Source organism: Citrus sinensis, mitochondrion (assembly GCF_022201045.2).
Source record: "Citrus sinensis mitochondrion, complete genome".
NCBI classification, from domain to species: Eukaryota; Viridiplantae; Streptophyta; class Magnoliopsida; order Sapindales; family Rutaceae; genus Citrus; species Citrus sinensis.
Window position 1 is genome coordinate 598,051 of NC_037463.1, and position 14,450 is coordinate 612,500.

Genomic DNA, 14,450 nt, shown 5'->3' on the forward strand with positions numbered 1-14,450 from the left:
ATGGAAGATGCCTCTTGAACTTGTTTTTTCGGTCAGTCGAGGGCAACGTTACGCCCTAAAATAGAACTATACGGAGCCCTTCCGATTGTTAGTCTTGCTACACTACACGAGTCTAGGGTGAAGTTGAAGCAGGAGATCGATCTCAAAACAAAGCCTGACCTAAACCCTTAGGACAAATTAGTTTGATGCACAGAACTTAACACTCAAGCTCCCTTATAAATTCTAGTTTTTAAAAAAATGAGTATGAAACCCCTATCCCTTACCTTGCCGGAACGGGAAAGGGCTCTCTTGCTTTGCTTGTTTGCTTTGTTCCTTATAGCACTGTGTCAAGTTCTCCTTTCATTGGTCTCGGGTGAAGTATCTGTTATAAGCGAATCTTTCCTTCCTTGGCGGATGGTGGCATACTCCCTTCTGGCCTATCCAAGTGCAACTTTTCATTCTAAAAAAAGAGAAAGGGCGATAGCTTTCACTTCTCTCATTCGGAGGGGCTCCTCAAAGGCTCCCCTTAGAGTGGAAATTTCCCCGCCTGCAGAGTGTAAGTATAGAGCTGGGTCCTCATTCCAGTGATTTTCATCTCCTTCTTGCGGGGACAAGAGAACACGAAGATTGAAAGCATCGGCTAGGCCTTTCTTTCTCTGATTAATTTCCAGTTCAAAGACTGAGCGGATCGGAGAAGGTTACCAAGTTGAGTAGAGGGATGTGTTGAAGGGAGCAAAAGTACTGAAATGAAGGATATGGCTAAGTTTATTTATAAGTATAAGTTTCTTTTTCTGAGCCCCCTTATTGTGTGTGCTAGGGTAACTAAGCTGATGGTCGTAACCGTGGGATCTTCTCCAAAGTGTATCAAAACACTAGGAAGCACGATACCACGTCCTGCTTTAGGTTGTGTCAAACCTAGAGCAGACACCAAGAAATCTGTACCACTGATACCACCCAATACATAACCTCGCAAGTATAAGCAAGCGAGGAATGAGTCCCTGCTAGTATTGGTTGGTCTTACTTTATCAGACATAGGATTGTGGCAAGCAAGAGAAACTCAAGTTAGTGTAAGGGTGCAGCGTGAAGGCCCCCTCGAATTGCACCAGAAGTTGTAGGGGGGGAGAACCATCTATACTCCATTGAGGAGAGGCTAAGGCTGTGGGATGCTCTTTTGAATCCCCACTTTCCGGATCCCCGATAACGATATCATCACCGAAGAAATTTAGCATTCACGACAGAGAATTTGATCTCCTTTGTCGTTGAAAATGATTCGAGCCTGGCTTTTTGTTATGCCAGTGTTGAAATCCATTTTTTTCCTTCTCTTCTGGTCTCTTTGAGGCTTAAAGGGGCTGGCTACAGGCGGTATTCGTCTTCGTCTTCTATTACCTTCAAAAGAACAAAGGCAACAGAGAATCCTAAAAAAGATTTACGCGCGGAGTACCTCTACTCTAGCAGGGATCCCTTCGCTCATAAGGAGGGTCCTAGAGGGAAAGAGATTCTGCATGCCCCTTATCCCGAACTGATCGATAGAATCCATTCTAATAGAGCCTAGCTTGTTAGAAACCTCATCTCAGTATTCCATTCAAGAACCAAGCCTTGTTTGTCACATCTAGCTACTCGGATACGAAAGAAAGAGCGGATCGGATGGTAGCATTGGGCTCCTATCTATCGGTTGCATCCTTAGGAACTACCAACTTAATAGGAAAGAAGAGAGCAAAGACAGAACAGAACTAATTAGATCTAGCCATGGTAGCTAGTCGAATGTAGGAGATAAGAACCCTTTAGGACCACTTCCTTACTCAACTAGAATAGATAGAGGTTGGAAGGGAGCGAGTGAAGTATACGTAACGAGCTAGTAAAGGGCTTCGGGAGATCAAAGAAAGAATGACTTCCTCACAAAGCATAAAGCAAAGTAAGGTATATAGCCAGGAAAAAGAGAGACGGATAGTTGAGGGGCCGTGCCCTCGCTGAAGCCAACCCACTTTCTCCTCTCTGAGAGTCAACCCTGACTTTGCTCAGCTAGAGGCTTCCCCAGTCAACATAGAGAAGGACAGTCAATAGAAGCAATCATCCGAGGAACCTTCCTTCACTGTTGGTGTCCCATATTCAAAGAAATTCATAGCTAAGCTGACCATCTATCTGCCCTAAAAGAGCTTGGAAAACGGGTGCCAGCAGTTCGGTTGAAACTCGGAATTAGGTAGTAAGTGAATACTTGGGCTTTTGGCCACCGATGAAAGGAAGATTCCCAGTCATGTAATTCAAAATCGATTGAGAAATCAAAAGCCCATACTTTGGTGTAGCACCGGTTCCGGCTACTCTTTTTAGATGTTATTTCCGATATCCTGGACTCCAGAAAGGAATTCACAAATGACTGAGCGACTATATCATGGGAATATTCCACTGCTGAACGGCGAGAACTAGGCTTGGCTTCTATAGGATCTTTACTATGATATGCTACTTTTCTTTTGGTACTCGTACTGTCGCCCTCGTATCTGCTGGATATGGATAACAATCTGCGGTCTCTACTGGTTATGCTTAAGGAACTGTAACTTAGTCAACTGGTTCTTCGTTCTTCAACTGGATAAAGGACTTGCTCTGGTAATGCAAATGGTACTAATGGATCTACTACTGGTTCTTTGACTGGATCAACGTATGGATATGCTTCTTGCTCTGCTTCAGCAACCCTAGCTTATGGTTCAGGTCCTACAAGTGGGTATGTGACTGGTGCGTGCTTTTTACGTATTAGCTACTTATGCTCCTATTGGTGTTGATACTAGGTATGGATCAGGGTATTGATCTAACACTGGATTTGCTGCTAGGTCTACTGCTTGCTTTATTTATGCCTCTATTGCTTCAACCGAGTAAACCGTTGCTCTTGCTCTTGTCTATGCTTCCTCTTTTTTTCATGCAATAAAAAAACCCAGGCGACCTTTGCCAAATAGAGACTGAAAAAAGCTTCTATTTATAGGCGTTGGAGGCCCTTAACCCTTTTATTAGTAAGATAGGTTGTCTTGGTTCCGTAACATGGATCATTTCAAACCTGGCTTTTCATGAATATTGAACCCCATCCACTAGATTTTAGTGCGCTGAATAATTTTCCCCGTACGGATTTGAGTACGAAAGGCCCACCCCTCAAAGCCTTCTTCCGAACTTGCCAACAAAAGCGGATCGGTCTCTATCAAAAAATCAAAGGCTAGAGAGAAGAGGGGCTTGGGGCTACATCAACTACTACGGTATAAGGTTTTGTGGCAAAAGACTCTATTATCAACACATCCTATTACGCGGCAATTACCACAGTTAGGAGATGTCCTCTTCTCTTAATAGCGAGAGCATCTTAATAAGTGAAGTGGTAGCAGACGGTCTTTCAGCAACAGAAACGGATTTGGTAGCATAAGTTATCCCTCTAGTGAAGCCTATTTGCAGCTTTCATCCTTCTTTTTCCTTACCAACCTTGGGGTAATTCAATGGGGGATTCAGTTCATCATACGGATTGCTTTTTAGAGCATATGGTATTCTACCAAACTAGTTGTTTTACGCAGATGCTTTGTCCTGCCAAGAGCGAGCGGCAGTATAAGGTATTGTCCCCGGCCTTCTGGCTCCTTTTTTGGAAGTTGATTTTCTCGCGAAATACGTTCTGCCGTCTTTCTCTTTTCCAAGGAATGGGTACTGTTGGGTTATGGGTGGTCGGGTATCGTGTGATACCAATCGGTCCAACGAGGCCGACAACATCTTCTTAAGTGAAAGCATCCGACTCGGCTTCTGTTCTGCGATTGCGATAGAAGACTCTTTTTTTCCACCCTCCGAGGAAGTGGCAGAGCCTATTGATAGATAGAATCTGCTCTCGGCGGATTACCCTTCTAGTGTTCACTATTATCCTGAAGTTCCTACCTAACTAAGCGGATGTATTTGCAGAGTCCTAAACTCCAGCGGGTCAACTCCCAGGGAACTCCTTATACATAACCTGGCGAAAATTCCCATTTTTTGCTCTATACGAACTGGGAGGCTCGTGGACGGACCTATTACCCTACGCGTACGCGGACTGAAGGACAAAAAGAAACTCCTCAACCTCTGAGTTCTTCAGTAGATAGGCGTGACGAGGAATCACCTAGAATATAGAATATAAATTGGCACCGGGTTTTTTATTGTTTATTGCTTTCACTGGAAGGCTTTCCTTCCCTGCTGAGGAGTTAGAACTAGGAGAGTCAGCCTACCCAGCCGCTATCAAGGATAGTTTTCTATAATGCTAGAATGTGAGGGAAAAAGGAAGACGCTGACATTCAGACTCGGTTGAAACCCCTTTCACCTTCTTTGCTCGGGGAAAGCCTCTCAGTCCTCCCATAGAAGAGTAGACGAGAATGGCACTTGTGCCCAGAAGTCATTCAAACTAAAAGACCGTTCGCCTCTACTATTACTATTGATCACTCGTGAACCCAAAAATGTCAAATTCAGGAAAAGCCGATTGGCGGCATCAGCCTCTTCAGTGACAGCTTATGATGAAGCGAAACTAAAAAAGCCTATTTATTGAGAGGAGAGGCCAGGGCCTCCAAAAAGACCTGCAAAATATTCATCTTCTAGTTTTCCACTCTGCTAGATCTATAGCGGGTCAAGCCCTTCAGCCCTTACCCTTAGGGAGTCTCTTTTTTTTCTCTGGGAAACCCGTAGGCTTTTTATTGGCTTTCCGGGAATGGGGTCCCTACAAATTGCAAAAACAGTGGTGGAGCGCCCACTTTCGGGGATCCGGGCAACCTGCCCAATATGATCTGCCTAAGCACTAAGAGAGACATCATGTGCGGGAGTGTCAACCATGAGGCAAGGTACCCTTAAGGTAAGATACCGAAAGATCCGCTTCGCTAGTGAAAGGCGGGTGGTCTTATTCTACAGGCTGGGGATTCCCCCTAATTTCTCCTCTAGGCTAGATACATACTCTTCTCCATATTTTTATAGGTAGGTCTGGGTAGGCCCCGACTATTTCAGTTTCACGTTAACATCCGCCACTGACTGCGGATGATTTGCCTTTATTAAGATAAGAGACGGATACTCTGGCAGCCCTCAACCTAAAAAAATGGGAAGAGCACAACTCCCTTTGGACATCATCTGCTCCGGCGAAAGCAGTTTGATCATCTATGGCAGAACCCGACTCAACAACCAAAGTTATGGAAAAAGATCCAGCGAGGGCAGATCCTTTAGACGATTATAAGGGGGGTAGGTGATTCGGCTACATCAACTACTCAAGCATCTTAAGTGGTAACATATGGTCCAGCAACGGAGAAATCTTAACTCGAAGTTAACCCTGTTGAGGTTCTTTCCATCTCCATTTTCACCGATCCTTAGGTATGGTTGACTTGACTGATTAGGCTTACGGGCCTTAGCTTATATTGGACAAGTAAACTTCCCTTAATAAAGGACATAGGCTCACCGACCGAAACAACAAGGATGAACAAAGGAAGGAGCGCCGCTTGCACCCAATCAGTGGTCATAGGCCAGCCAAGGTCGGGTGAGGCCGGAGTATCGAATTACCTACCTGCTGATGAAGAAGCAGTGCACGCAGAAAGTGACCACGCTAGTACCAATATAGGCTAAAAAGCTTTAGGATGCAAGCACGTCCTATTTGTAAAGTAGTCCTGGCCCTGGGAGTTTCAATCATGGAAGGATACACATCCCAAACATGGGTAAATCATATCGGGGGAGTGGGTGATTGATACATGTGTACGTTTTACGAGAGCTCAGATGACTAGATAATCGCACGCACACCTTCGAACTAGGAAAGTTCCCTTTTGACCAGTCCCACTCTCTTTCTATCTATAACTCATTCCATTCCCTAGGTCAGGGATTAGCACGCCCTTACTTCCAGAGGTAAGGCTTCCGTGGTTCGGCGGGAGCCCCCCGCCTTGTCCCAATCGTTCCACGTTCCACCCACTCTCAAGAGCGACTGCTGGTGAACTTCTTAAGCAAGCCCTCAGGCGAGCCCTTCAATTCAATGAATTTCTTCATGAATCATCTAAAATCTTTCTATCTCCCGTCCACCCCCTGCCTTTTCAACGAGTGGATGGATCGGGCAGCCATGCCGGACTTCGGGATGGAGCACCAAGAAACGTAGGAGAGGCAGAGGGATCCGGGGGATGGACCAGTAGAAGCCTAAGGCTGCCGGATTTCCCACGCCCTTGCCCCCTTCGCCGAAGAGCAAATAATCATCTTCCAAGCTATAGCGGAGGCGGCAGGGATAGCAGGAGTCGAGGAAGCCGCAGCAGAAGGCGCCAATAGATAGCTACATGGGTCGCATGGAATGCGGAGGCCCCTCCGGAGCGGGAACACGAACGGGGGAGAAAGCATCTTAGCCCAAACGAAACATAGCCCATCATCCTCACCACCATCGCTAGAAAGATAGGTGGCGGGGAATCAATATACAGAACCTGTTCGCCGGTTGTACGAGTGGCCACCGGAACCACAGCAGGGGAGGCTGTTATTGTTATCAAGCGGGATTCCATATCAAGTCGCAAAAGAACAAGTGATCCCGAAGGTTTTTTATACTATAAAAGTATATGGATTGGAGTCTGCTCCTCAGCAATTGATCCAAAAAGTCCCACAGCTCCTTCTTAGGCGAGCGAGGTGACCTCCGTTGGAAGAAAGAAGCTAATAGAGTCATAGAAGATCCCGAAAGAGGCGAATTGCCAGAAAGTTTATCAAATCCGATCCTTGCATCATCTGATCTCGATCGGGTTAACTCCTAAATTCAGGCAGTGAGCATCGAATAAGCCAATTGACACTATCGCCTGTTTACAGCAAATCAAGATTAGATGGACAAAGAGAGCTTCAGTCAACACAGTCCTAGAAGCTCCATTCATGCCCACTTCTATTCCTAAGAGCCCATCATTCTACTCAAAAGAGGACGGAGGCTACTTTCGGGACATTGGTTGCAGCGATTTGTAGACCAATAGCAAAAGCAGCAACGATTCGATGCTCTCAAGCAGATCTTCCCCCAAGAGTCAGAGCGCATTCGAGGTCTAATGAAATTCCCGGATCGAGTTCTGACCCTTATCGAGCAGGAAATAGAAATAGAATCGGACAAAGAGCTGTTAGCAGGGCTTGTTCACGAATGCCCTGTTATGTTAGAAGGAATCATTGGACAAAAGCGAAGTTGAGCCGCCAATGGGAGCAGAAAGGAGGTTATAGAACTGGATTGTTTAGCAAATACCATAGCACATAGTACTCGGAACCCAGAGACCAAGACTCAATTCATAAAAGCTCAAACTTACCCATCCGAACAAAGACGCACATATCCCTTTTGGGGTCTGACTAGTGAGCCAGGCAGGAACAAAGCGACGAAAGTCTCCGCAATTGTACTAACGATAGTTCAACATCTCCAAACGGGCAAACTTATGGATTGTGAGCTTTCTCACCATTTCGACATCTCTTTACCATTTCATCGTCGCAATCAGAGGAGACCCGGTCCAACGCATAAGACTACTACATGGACCATATTTCAATGGTACAAGACCTTTTCCCTGGACAGACTTGACAGAAAGCTAGCATTAGGTCTAAAGACGAGTTTACCGGAACCTGAGTCCTCCTCTTGGAATATCTCTGACATCGTTATTATTGATTTGAAAAGTGGCAAAGAATATTATAGGCCAGGCAGAAGCCCTACGTCTCTCACTTTGATGAGTGGAACCTCTTGCCCCCTCGAATCAGCAGTGTTCTTAGCGTACGGGATGATTATGACTGGAGGAAGCCCATTCTCTTGTGAATGAAGCTGGTGCTCATTGTTCTCATAGTAAGAATAGTCAACCAGGGAAAGTCCCATTAGGAAGTGCAAGGGGCACTGCAGATGACTTCCTTAGTCTAGTTCCGTGCTGTTCTCATTAAAAAGAAGAATCGCAGGAAGAGCGGTAAAGCTCCGTAAAACCTTTTTTTAAGGGTAGCGCTGGCGTGAGGTCATTTCATTAGGTGAGGTTTCTCTTTCGTGTCTTCAATGTGGGAAGATGAAGGGTGACTTCTTCTGCTGTTGAGGTATATGTTGTTTTGGACGGGATAGGTAATGGTTTTAGAGTTATAGGGGCTACGTAGTACAGCTTGGCTTAGGGCGCAGCCAAGTCCAGTCATCTAGATATATACGCTATATCACAACTTCTTCTATCTAAGTAACTTCTTCTATCTAAGTATTATTCAACCTCTCTTTCCTCGGAACTTCAATTTCATCCCTCTAGCTAGGATGGTGGTCTACGATCATGAGAAGGACATAACAGAATAAAGTAATTTCCTTATCCAGCTACAACTCTCCTCCTTCCACGCACGGACAAGGATGGGTTGTTAAAACCTATTCATCTTTTTTTTGGTTCGATCCGGTTGGTTGGGAAATCTTTATGCTGGGCCCTAGGATCAACAGTGAGCCGCTACTCCCGAAGTTTCGTCCTGGTGTGTTATCTTTTTAGGCGACAGCATCAATCACTCCGGAAATAAACACCAGTTAGTAGAGCTGTTATAAATATACGTATTTTCCAACCAAACGAACTGTCCAACGAACGGATGATCGGTGAGGAGTCGAACCTCATAAGCACGTCTTGAACACGCCGATCATGGACCTGGCACTCGACTGACAAACAAAGGAAGGAGAGTGGATGAAAGAAACGCGGCTGGAAGGAGAGGCCCCGTCCTCGAAATTCGAATTTGTTACCGACAATGAGACCATTTCCTCCCGCCAAAGATGCTTCCTTAGTTCTACGAACGTGCTAAGCTAAGGGCTTACGCATAATCTACGATAAGACATTCATGACATGATCAGCGGATTTCCGCTGAAGCTTAAGATTTTAAATTCAAAGAAGCAGGTCTTGTCAGTCTTTTGTACTGTACGGAGGCATTTAAGACTTCTTCATTAGTTGCAGTGATAACAACCAAAGCCATGTCATGTCCATGGGCACTCTCACTTGCCCGAACGCTTTCCTTACAGGCTTGAATTGATCGATTGCACTAGTATAGTACTTTATATGATATGCCAAAACTGACAGTTTAAAACAGGCTCGCTCGTCGCGCTTGCTTCCGCTCCCGACATGAATGAACCGAATGACTTGCTTTTTCTGAATTCTTGGGTGGGATTATCTTATTGACGGTTACATGTTCACTTCTAAGCTGACGTCTTGCTCTGTGCTTTTCTGCTAACCCGTAAACTTCTTCCCCGATCGGATAATCACCCGTTAGTTGCTTTGAAGAGTCTGAGTGAGAAAGCTACTATGGCCACGTCTTTGCTTTGTTCTTGAGAGCATTCCCCACTCAAACCCTTTCTCCCATGCCCGACAACTCATTTGTCGCACACCGTCCGTGTAAATGGATCTTTCACATACTCCCTCTTATGTTTCCCTATTGGTCTCACTACCCCGGTAACTAGATTTACTCTCCTTATCAAGAGATTCCATCTAGTGAATCTAGTCCGAGGTGGAAGTCGTATTAACCCGCAGGATCTCTAAAGATGAGTACGCCCAGATCTGATTCACTTGCAGGTATTCGAGAACAAGCCCCTCTAGAGATGAATGTGCAGCTGACTCAATCACTGTGGATTCTGCGGCATCAATCCCAGTTGCCTTTCTTCGGCCGTATTCTAAGAAGAAATCCCATTCTTGCTAAGAGCGGTAATTCCTTTAGGCCACTCACTGGAACCCCAAGAATTTGTCCTAAATCGTATTTGCTTTCCTATTCATTATTCATTGCCTTTCCTTCCCCCGGTTGGTTTCGCTCTCTTGGAACGTTCATTCCTTGTAAGAACAATCCTACATCTAAACCTTGTTCTTGCTACTTAGGGACTATAACTCCTAGAAGTCGAACTCGCTCGCAGGTAGGGAGAATTGGTTCACATTCATTCCCAGCTAACCAACAGAGTGACTAGTGGTGGGCAAGAGGGTTTACAGGGTGAGGTAGTTTATTTATTAAATAATCATTCCCATGGTCATAGTTCAATTCGTTAGCTTTCTAAACTCCTGGGATATCTACTAGTTATCGCCTTGAGTCTGCCCTTCCTAGTTAGGCCATTTCCTATTGCCCGTACTAAAGCACCAACAGCGGGAGACTCATTCAAAGAACACCAAGGCAATGGCAATCTCGATTAAAAAAAGAGAAGGCTTTGTTGTTTCCTTCCCCCTAAAGCTAAATCGACTGCGGATCTTAGCAGCATCGCTTATTTCTCCAACGTCTTCTTCTTTTTCAATAGCAATAGCATCGGAGTCGTTCACAAGAACTGACTATTCTCTTTCGAAACCTAGAAAGCGAGAAAGAGAAGTGCTTTAATTAAGCAGAAGTGATCAACGAAGACCTAAAAGCAGTTATGTTATATAAAGCACTGCTGCCATTTCCTTTGCTACCGGCTTCTTTCAGTCCTAAAGTGAAAGTCAATCAAGAGGGTAAAGTAAACTCGATCTATCTTTCCGGCTTAGCCGAACTTCTCACCTGGTATGTTTTGTATGCCCTACCAGGGGAATCCTGAAGTTACTTCAGGATATTCTGATTCAAGCTCTGAACAAAAGCTTATTCTTTTCTCTATTGTACCCTCATCGGCATCTCCTTACGCTGATTCAATAGCAGCTGGATTGTGAACAAGAGCTGAAACACGTGAAAGCTCAAAGCTACTGGTTCTGTCATACTCTATTCTAGTTCTTTCTACTCTCGAGTTACCTTTCGAGCAGACTCAGAAAAAGAAGAAGCCCACGAAGCGGTAGCAGCTACTTCTTTTCTTCTGCTTCTTCGGTTGTTGCTGCCTAATTAGCTACGATCAATGAAAATATCGTAAGATAAGAAAGCTGTGCCACGAACAGCGCTTTGCCCTTTCTATATTCTATATAAGCTGCACTACGCCGAATGATAAAGATTTCCTGCTCCCATCTATTTGTTGTGGGGCATCCCATGCTTTCTCGTGGTCAACAACCAACCACAACTCACTAGAATTCTTCACTACTCATACAGGCTTAACTCCGTTAAGCTGTCTGGAGGGAATCCTTTTTTCTCAATCAATCATGCCTCAACCGTCAGGTCGGACATACCCTGAAACTTTGAATATCCTTCGCCCGTTATCTCCTCATCTTCCTATTTATAAGCCACAGCTCACTTCGACGTTTCCAATTTCCCATAGAATCTCCGGTGCTTTCCTAGCCACGATTGTTTTGTTTTTTTATCTTCTTTGTCTGAAAATGGGTTTGATTTGCTTCACCTATGAGAATTTCTACCAATTCTTCTTTTATTTTTATTCATCAAAGCTTATCCTAATCTCCGTCGAGATTACTGCCTTAGCCCTGTCCTATCATCTGTATAATGGGGTTCGTCATTTATTGACGGATTTTTCGGGATTTCTCTTTCTTAGAATTGGAAGAAAAAGATTGAAATGATTATGATTGTTCAAAATTTCACCTATACCTTTGACTTTGAGATTCAAAAAAAAAATTTTACATTTTCTTATTAAATTTTACGTTGATAGCTCTCTTCTTTAAAGCTTATGCTGTAGAAGCTGACATCGGGCTATTGGCGTTTTATCTGCATCTTCCCGAACAAGACCCAGAAGGGCTTCGCTTTGTTTGGGATGAACTCGCAAGGAGTCGACCCGAGGACTTCCCTCGTAGAGTGGCGTCTTTTAGAATTATAAGACAAGACTCTTTTTTCTTAGTGAAACTAAAAAAAAGAGTTTGAGCTCTTTTGGTTTACTTTTAGCCACGCGGGGCGGCTATCCGCATGTGTCCCAAAGTGACGTCCATTTTTTTGTAATGGGTATACTCGAGAGAAAAGTTTGGAATTCGACCTCTCCTTATACGCTTACGCTCTAAAAAGGGGTCATGGACTTTTCTTTTAGTTTAGGATTAGGATCCCCTTTCTACATTCAATTCTTTATTGAGCCTGGTGTGGAATCACCATCATTACACATTCATTGTTGATTTGGCTGCTGGTCTAGCGATCCTTCCTAGCCGCCGCCTAGAGTGCAGCCTGCTTGCTGAAGACCGTAACGTAAGTAACTCAGTGCTCCATACGGGGGAAATGAAAGCAGAATTCGTTCGGATCCTCCCACATGTTCAATCTTTTTTTAGCGGTTTTTCCAGAGATCTTTATCATTAATGCAACCTTTATTTTGCTCATTCATGGAGTTGTATTTAGTACCTCTAAGAAATATGATTATCCGCCGTTAGTCAGTAATGTGGGTTGGCTTGGATTACTTAGTGTTGCGCGCCTAGGAGGGCAGCGCGCTTTGGGATGCGGAGGAGCTATTATCGCCCAGTCCCCTAACCTAATGCGGCACCGGGTTCGGACCGCAGGGAACCGTAGCATGGGGAGACGTCTAATCCTTTTGCCGCCGCAAGGCTGGCTAATCGTACGCAGCAGGCTCGAAGACCCCTGGTTCTGGAAGGCACATGAGTCCGAACGCTATGTTGAATGTGCGACCGACACTACACTACGTAGGTACCTGTGCAGGTGAGGCGTCGGTCGGTCCTAGAAACGGCGGCAGCGGCGCGAGGAGTTAACGACCGGACGTGCTGCAACCTAGGGATCACCAGGCAGCTCTTTCGCTCTATAGGGATCGGGGGGGCATAGCACAATTCTTCTTGGAGGAGGGTTGGTTTGCCCGGGTGACTGATCCTGCCATAATGTACTCCTACCGGCAACCGAAGTCGAGCATACATACGACGATCTTCATGCGTGAATAGCCGGGAGGAAAGAAAGGGCGGTAGATGATAATGAAAAAGGGCGCCGCGTCTGGACGGGCGGGCGGAATGGATGAGCGAAAGGCGCCATGGAGTGAGGAATATCCCGAGTCTCATGTAAGACAACTAAATGCACCTCGAGGTGCTGCCGTGGGGGACCTTCTCGAGCACAGGATAGGCAATTGAGAGATAGAACTAGCCTATTCGTTATGGGGAATCAATGCTCCGGGCCGAATAAAGCTTACCTCCGGCACCTGGCTTTCTCCGGCACATATTAGCTTAGCTGCGCTTAATCAGCTAAAGCTTCCTCTCTGGCGGCCACTTTCCTTACCTTACCTACGCTACACTCCTACGCTAGGCCTGCGCCTGCTGAGCAAGATGCATTGCGATTTCCTCTTCTGTGGACGCACCGGAATGGAATATGATCCGTGACGGGAAGAGATTTTTCTCCGGCGGGCTTTCTCTCGTAAAGCCAAACCAAAGACGCCCCAAGACAAGGTACAACTGTTGGGAAGGGGACATGATCAATAGAACCTGGCTGGATCCGGGCTGGGATAGTGGTGCCCATTCCTAACCAGTTCCGAAAAGCGCTCATGCTGGAGGGAGCATCCCCACTTAGTGATCGGTCCGCTAGTTCACGCAAATCCGAAGAAGTTATCACGGACGAGCCACATGCAGGGAAACTTGCACGTGTGGTTCTGGCCGGGCTTTCCTGAGGTATCTAATAACCTTGCTTCTGCTCGCCGCTGGCGCACCTCTCCTAACTATTGCCCATTTATTCTGGAATACTCTTTTTACGAGGGACAATTTTACATATTTCTGCCAAATCCTTCTATTATTAAGTACGGCTGGTACCATTTCGATGTGTTTCGATTCTTTCGAACAAGAGAGGTTTGATGCTTTTGAATCCATTGTATTAATTCCACTTCCTACTCGCAGTATGCTCTTTATGATCTCGGCTCATGATTCAATTGCCATGTATTTAGCTATTGAGCCTCAAAGTTTATGTTTTTATGTAATCGCAGCATCAAAAAGAAAGTCTGAATTTTCCACGGAAGCCGGCTCGAAATATTTGATCTTAGGTGCATTTCCCTCTGGAATATTATTGTTTGGGTACGACCGGACAACTACCGATATCTATTAATATCTTTTTTTAGAATGTTGTTGTTAAATATCTATCTATCTATATCGTAAACTATCGGATCGGGTATTACTATTACTTAGTTGTGAAACTTGCAGACCTCATTAGTTGTGATATTGATCTTACGGGGGGAACGAAATCAAAGAATATATAGACTTGTAGAGACCCTCTATCTAGTTGTCTATCTAGGGCGATCGATCTACATCTTTCTCCATAGCCCTGGGGCTCTGTCTCGATCTCCTACGATGAAATCTGAGGGACTAGTTCCTATGGAGATTCCCCTTGGTCTAATTCCACGCCTTATGACGAAAGGGGAGTCGGCGTGGCGTAAAGTGAAGATTGAGGAAAGTAGAGAAAAATTCCCTTCTGGGGTATTCCGAAGGTGTAACCTAGGCAACGAAAAAGGGGCCCGACACTTCAACTAGAGGAGCGACCAGTTGGTTCACCAAACCCCGACCCAGCGTCACACGTTCTCCAGGTCCGAAGGGATCCAGTGCCCAACTACCGACTCCTCCCGGAATTTCGTTATCGGAGCCGAGCCAGGAATGGCCGTTAGTGGACACCCACCACTTTTCACCGGTTAGAGAGGCCCTCTTTAATACATTAAGAAAAGATGTTCACAGGGGCCAGAAAGACTCGGTTATAGGAACTTAGACCACCTACGC

At 45.4% G+C, this 14,450-nt stretch overlaps 1 protein-coding gene across 1 annotated transcript.

The window, feature by feature from the left end:
• Positions 1–12,013: 12,013 nt before the first annotated feature.
• nad2 (NADH dehydrogenase subunit 2) lies at positions 12,014–13,758 on the top strand (one part of a trans-spliced gene, as the record gives it). Coding sequence (YP_009477450.1) covers positions 12,014–12,166; positions 13,366–13,758 — 546 coding nt within the window.
• Positions 13,759–14,450: the final 692 nt, after the last annotated feature.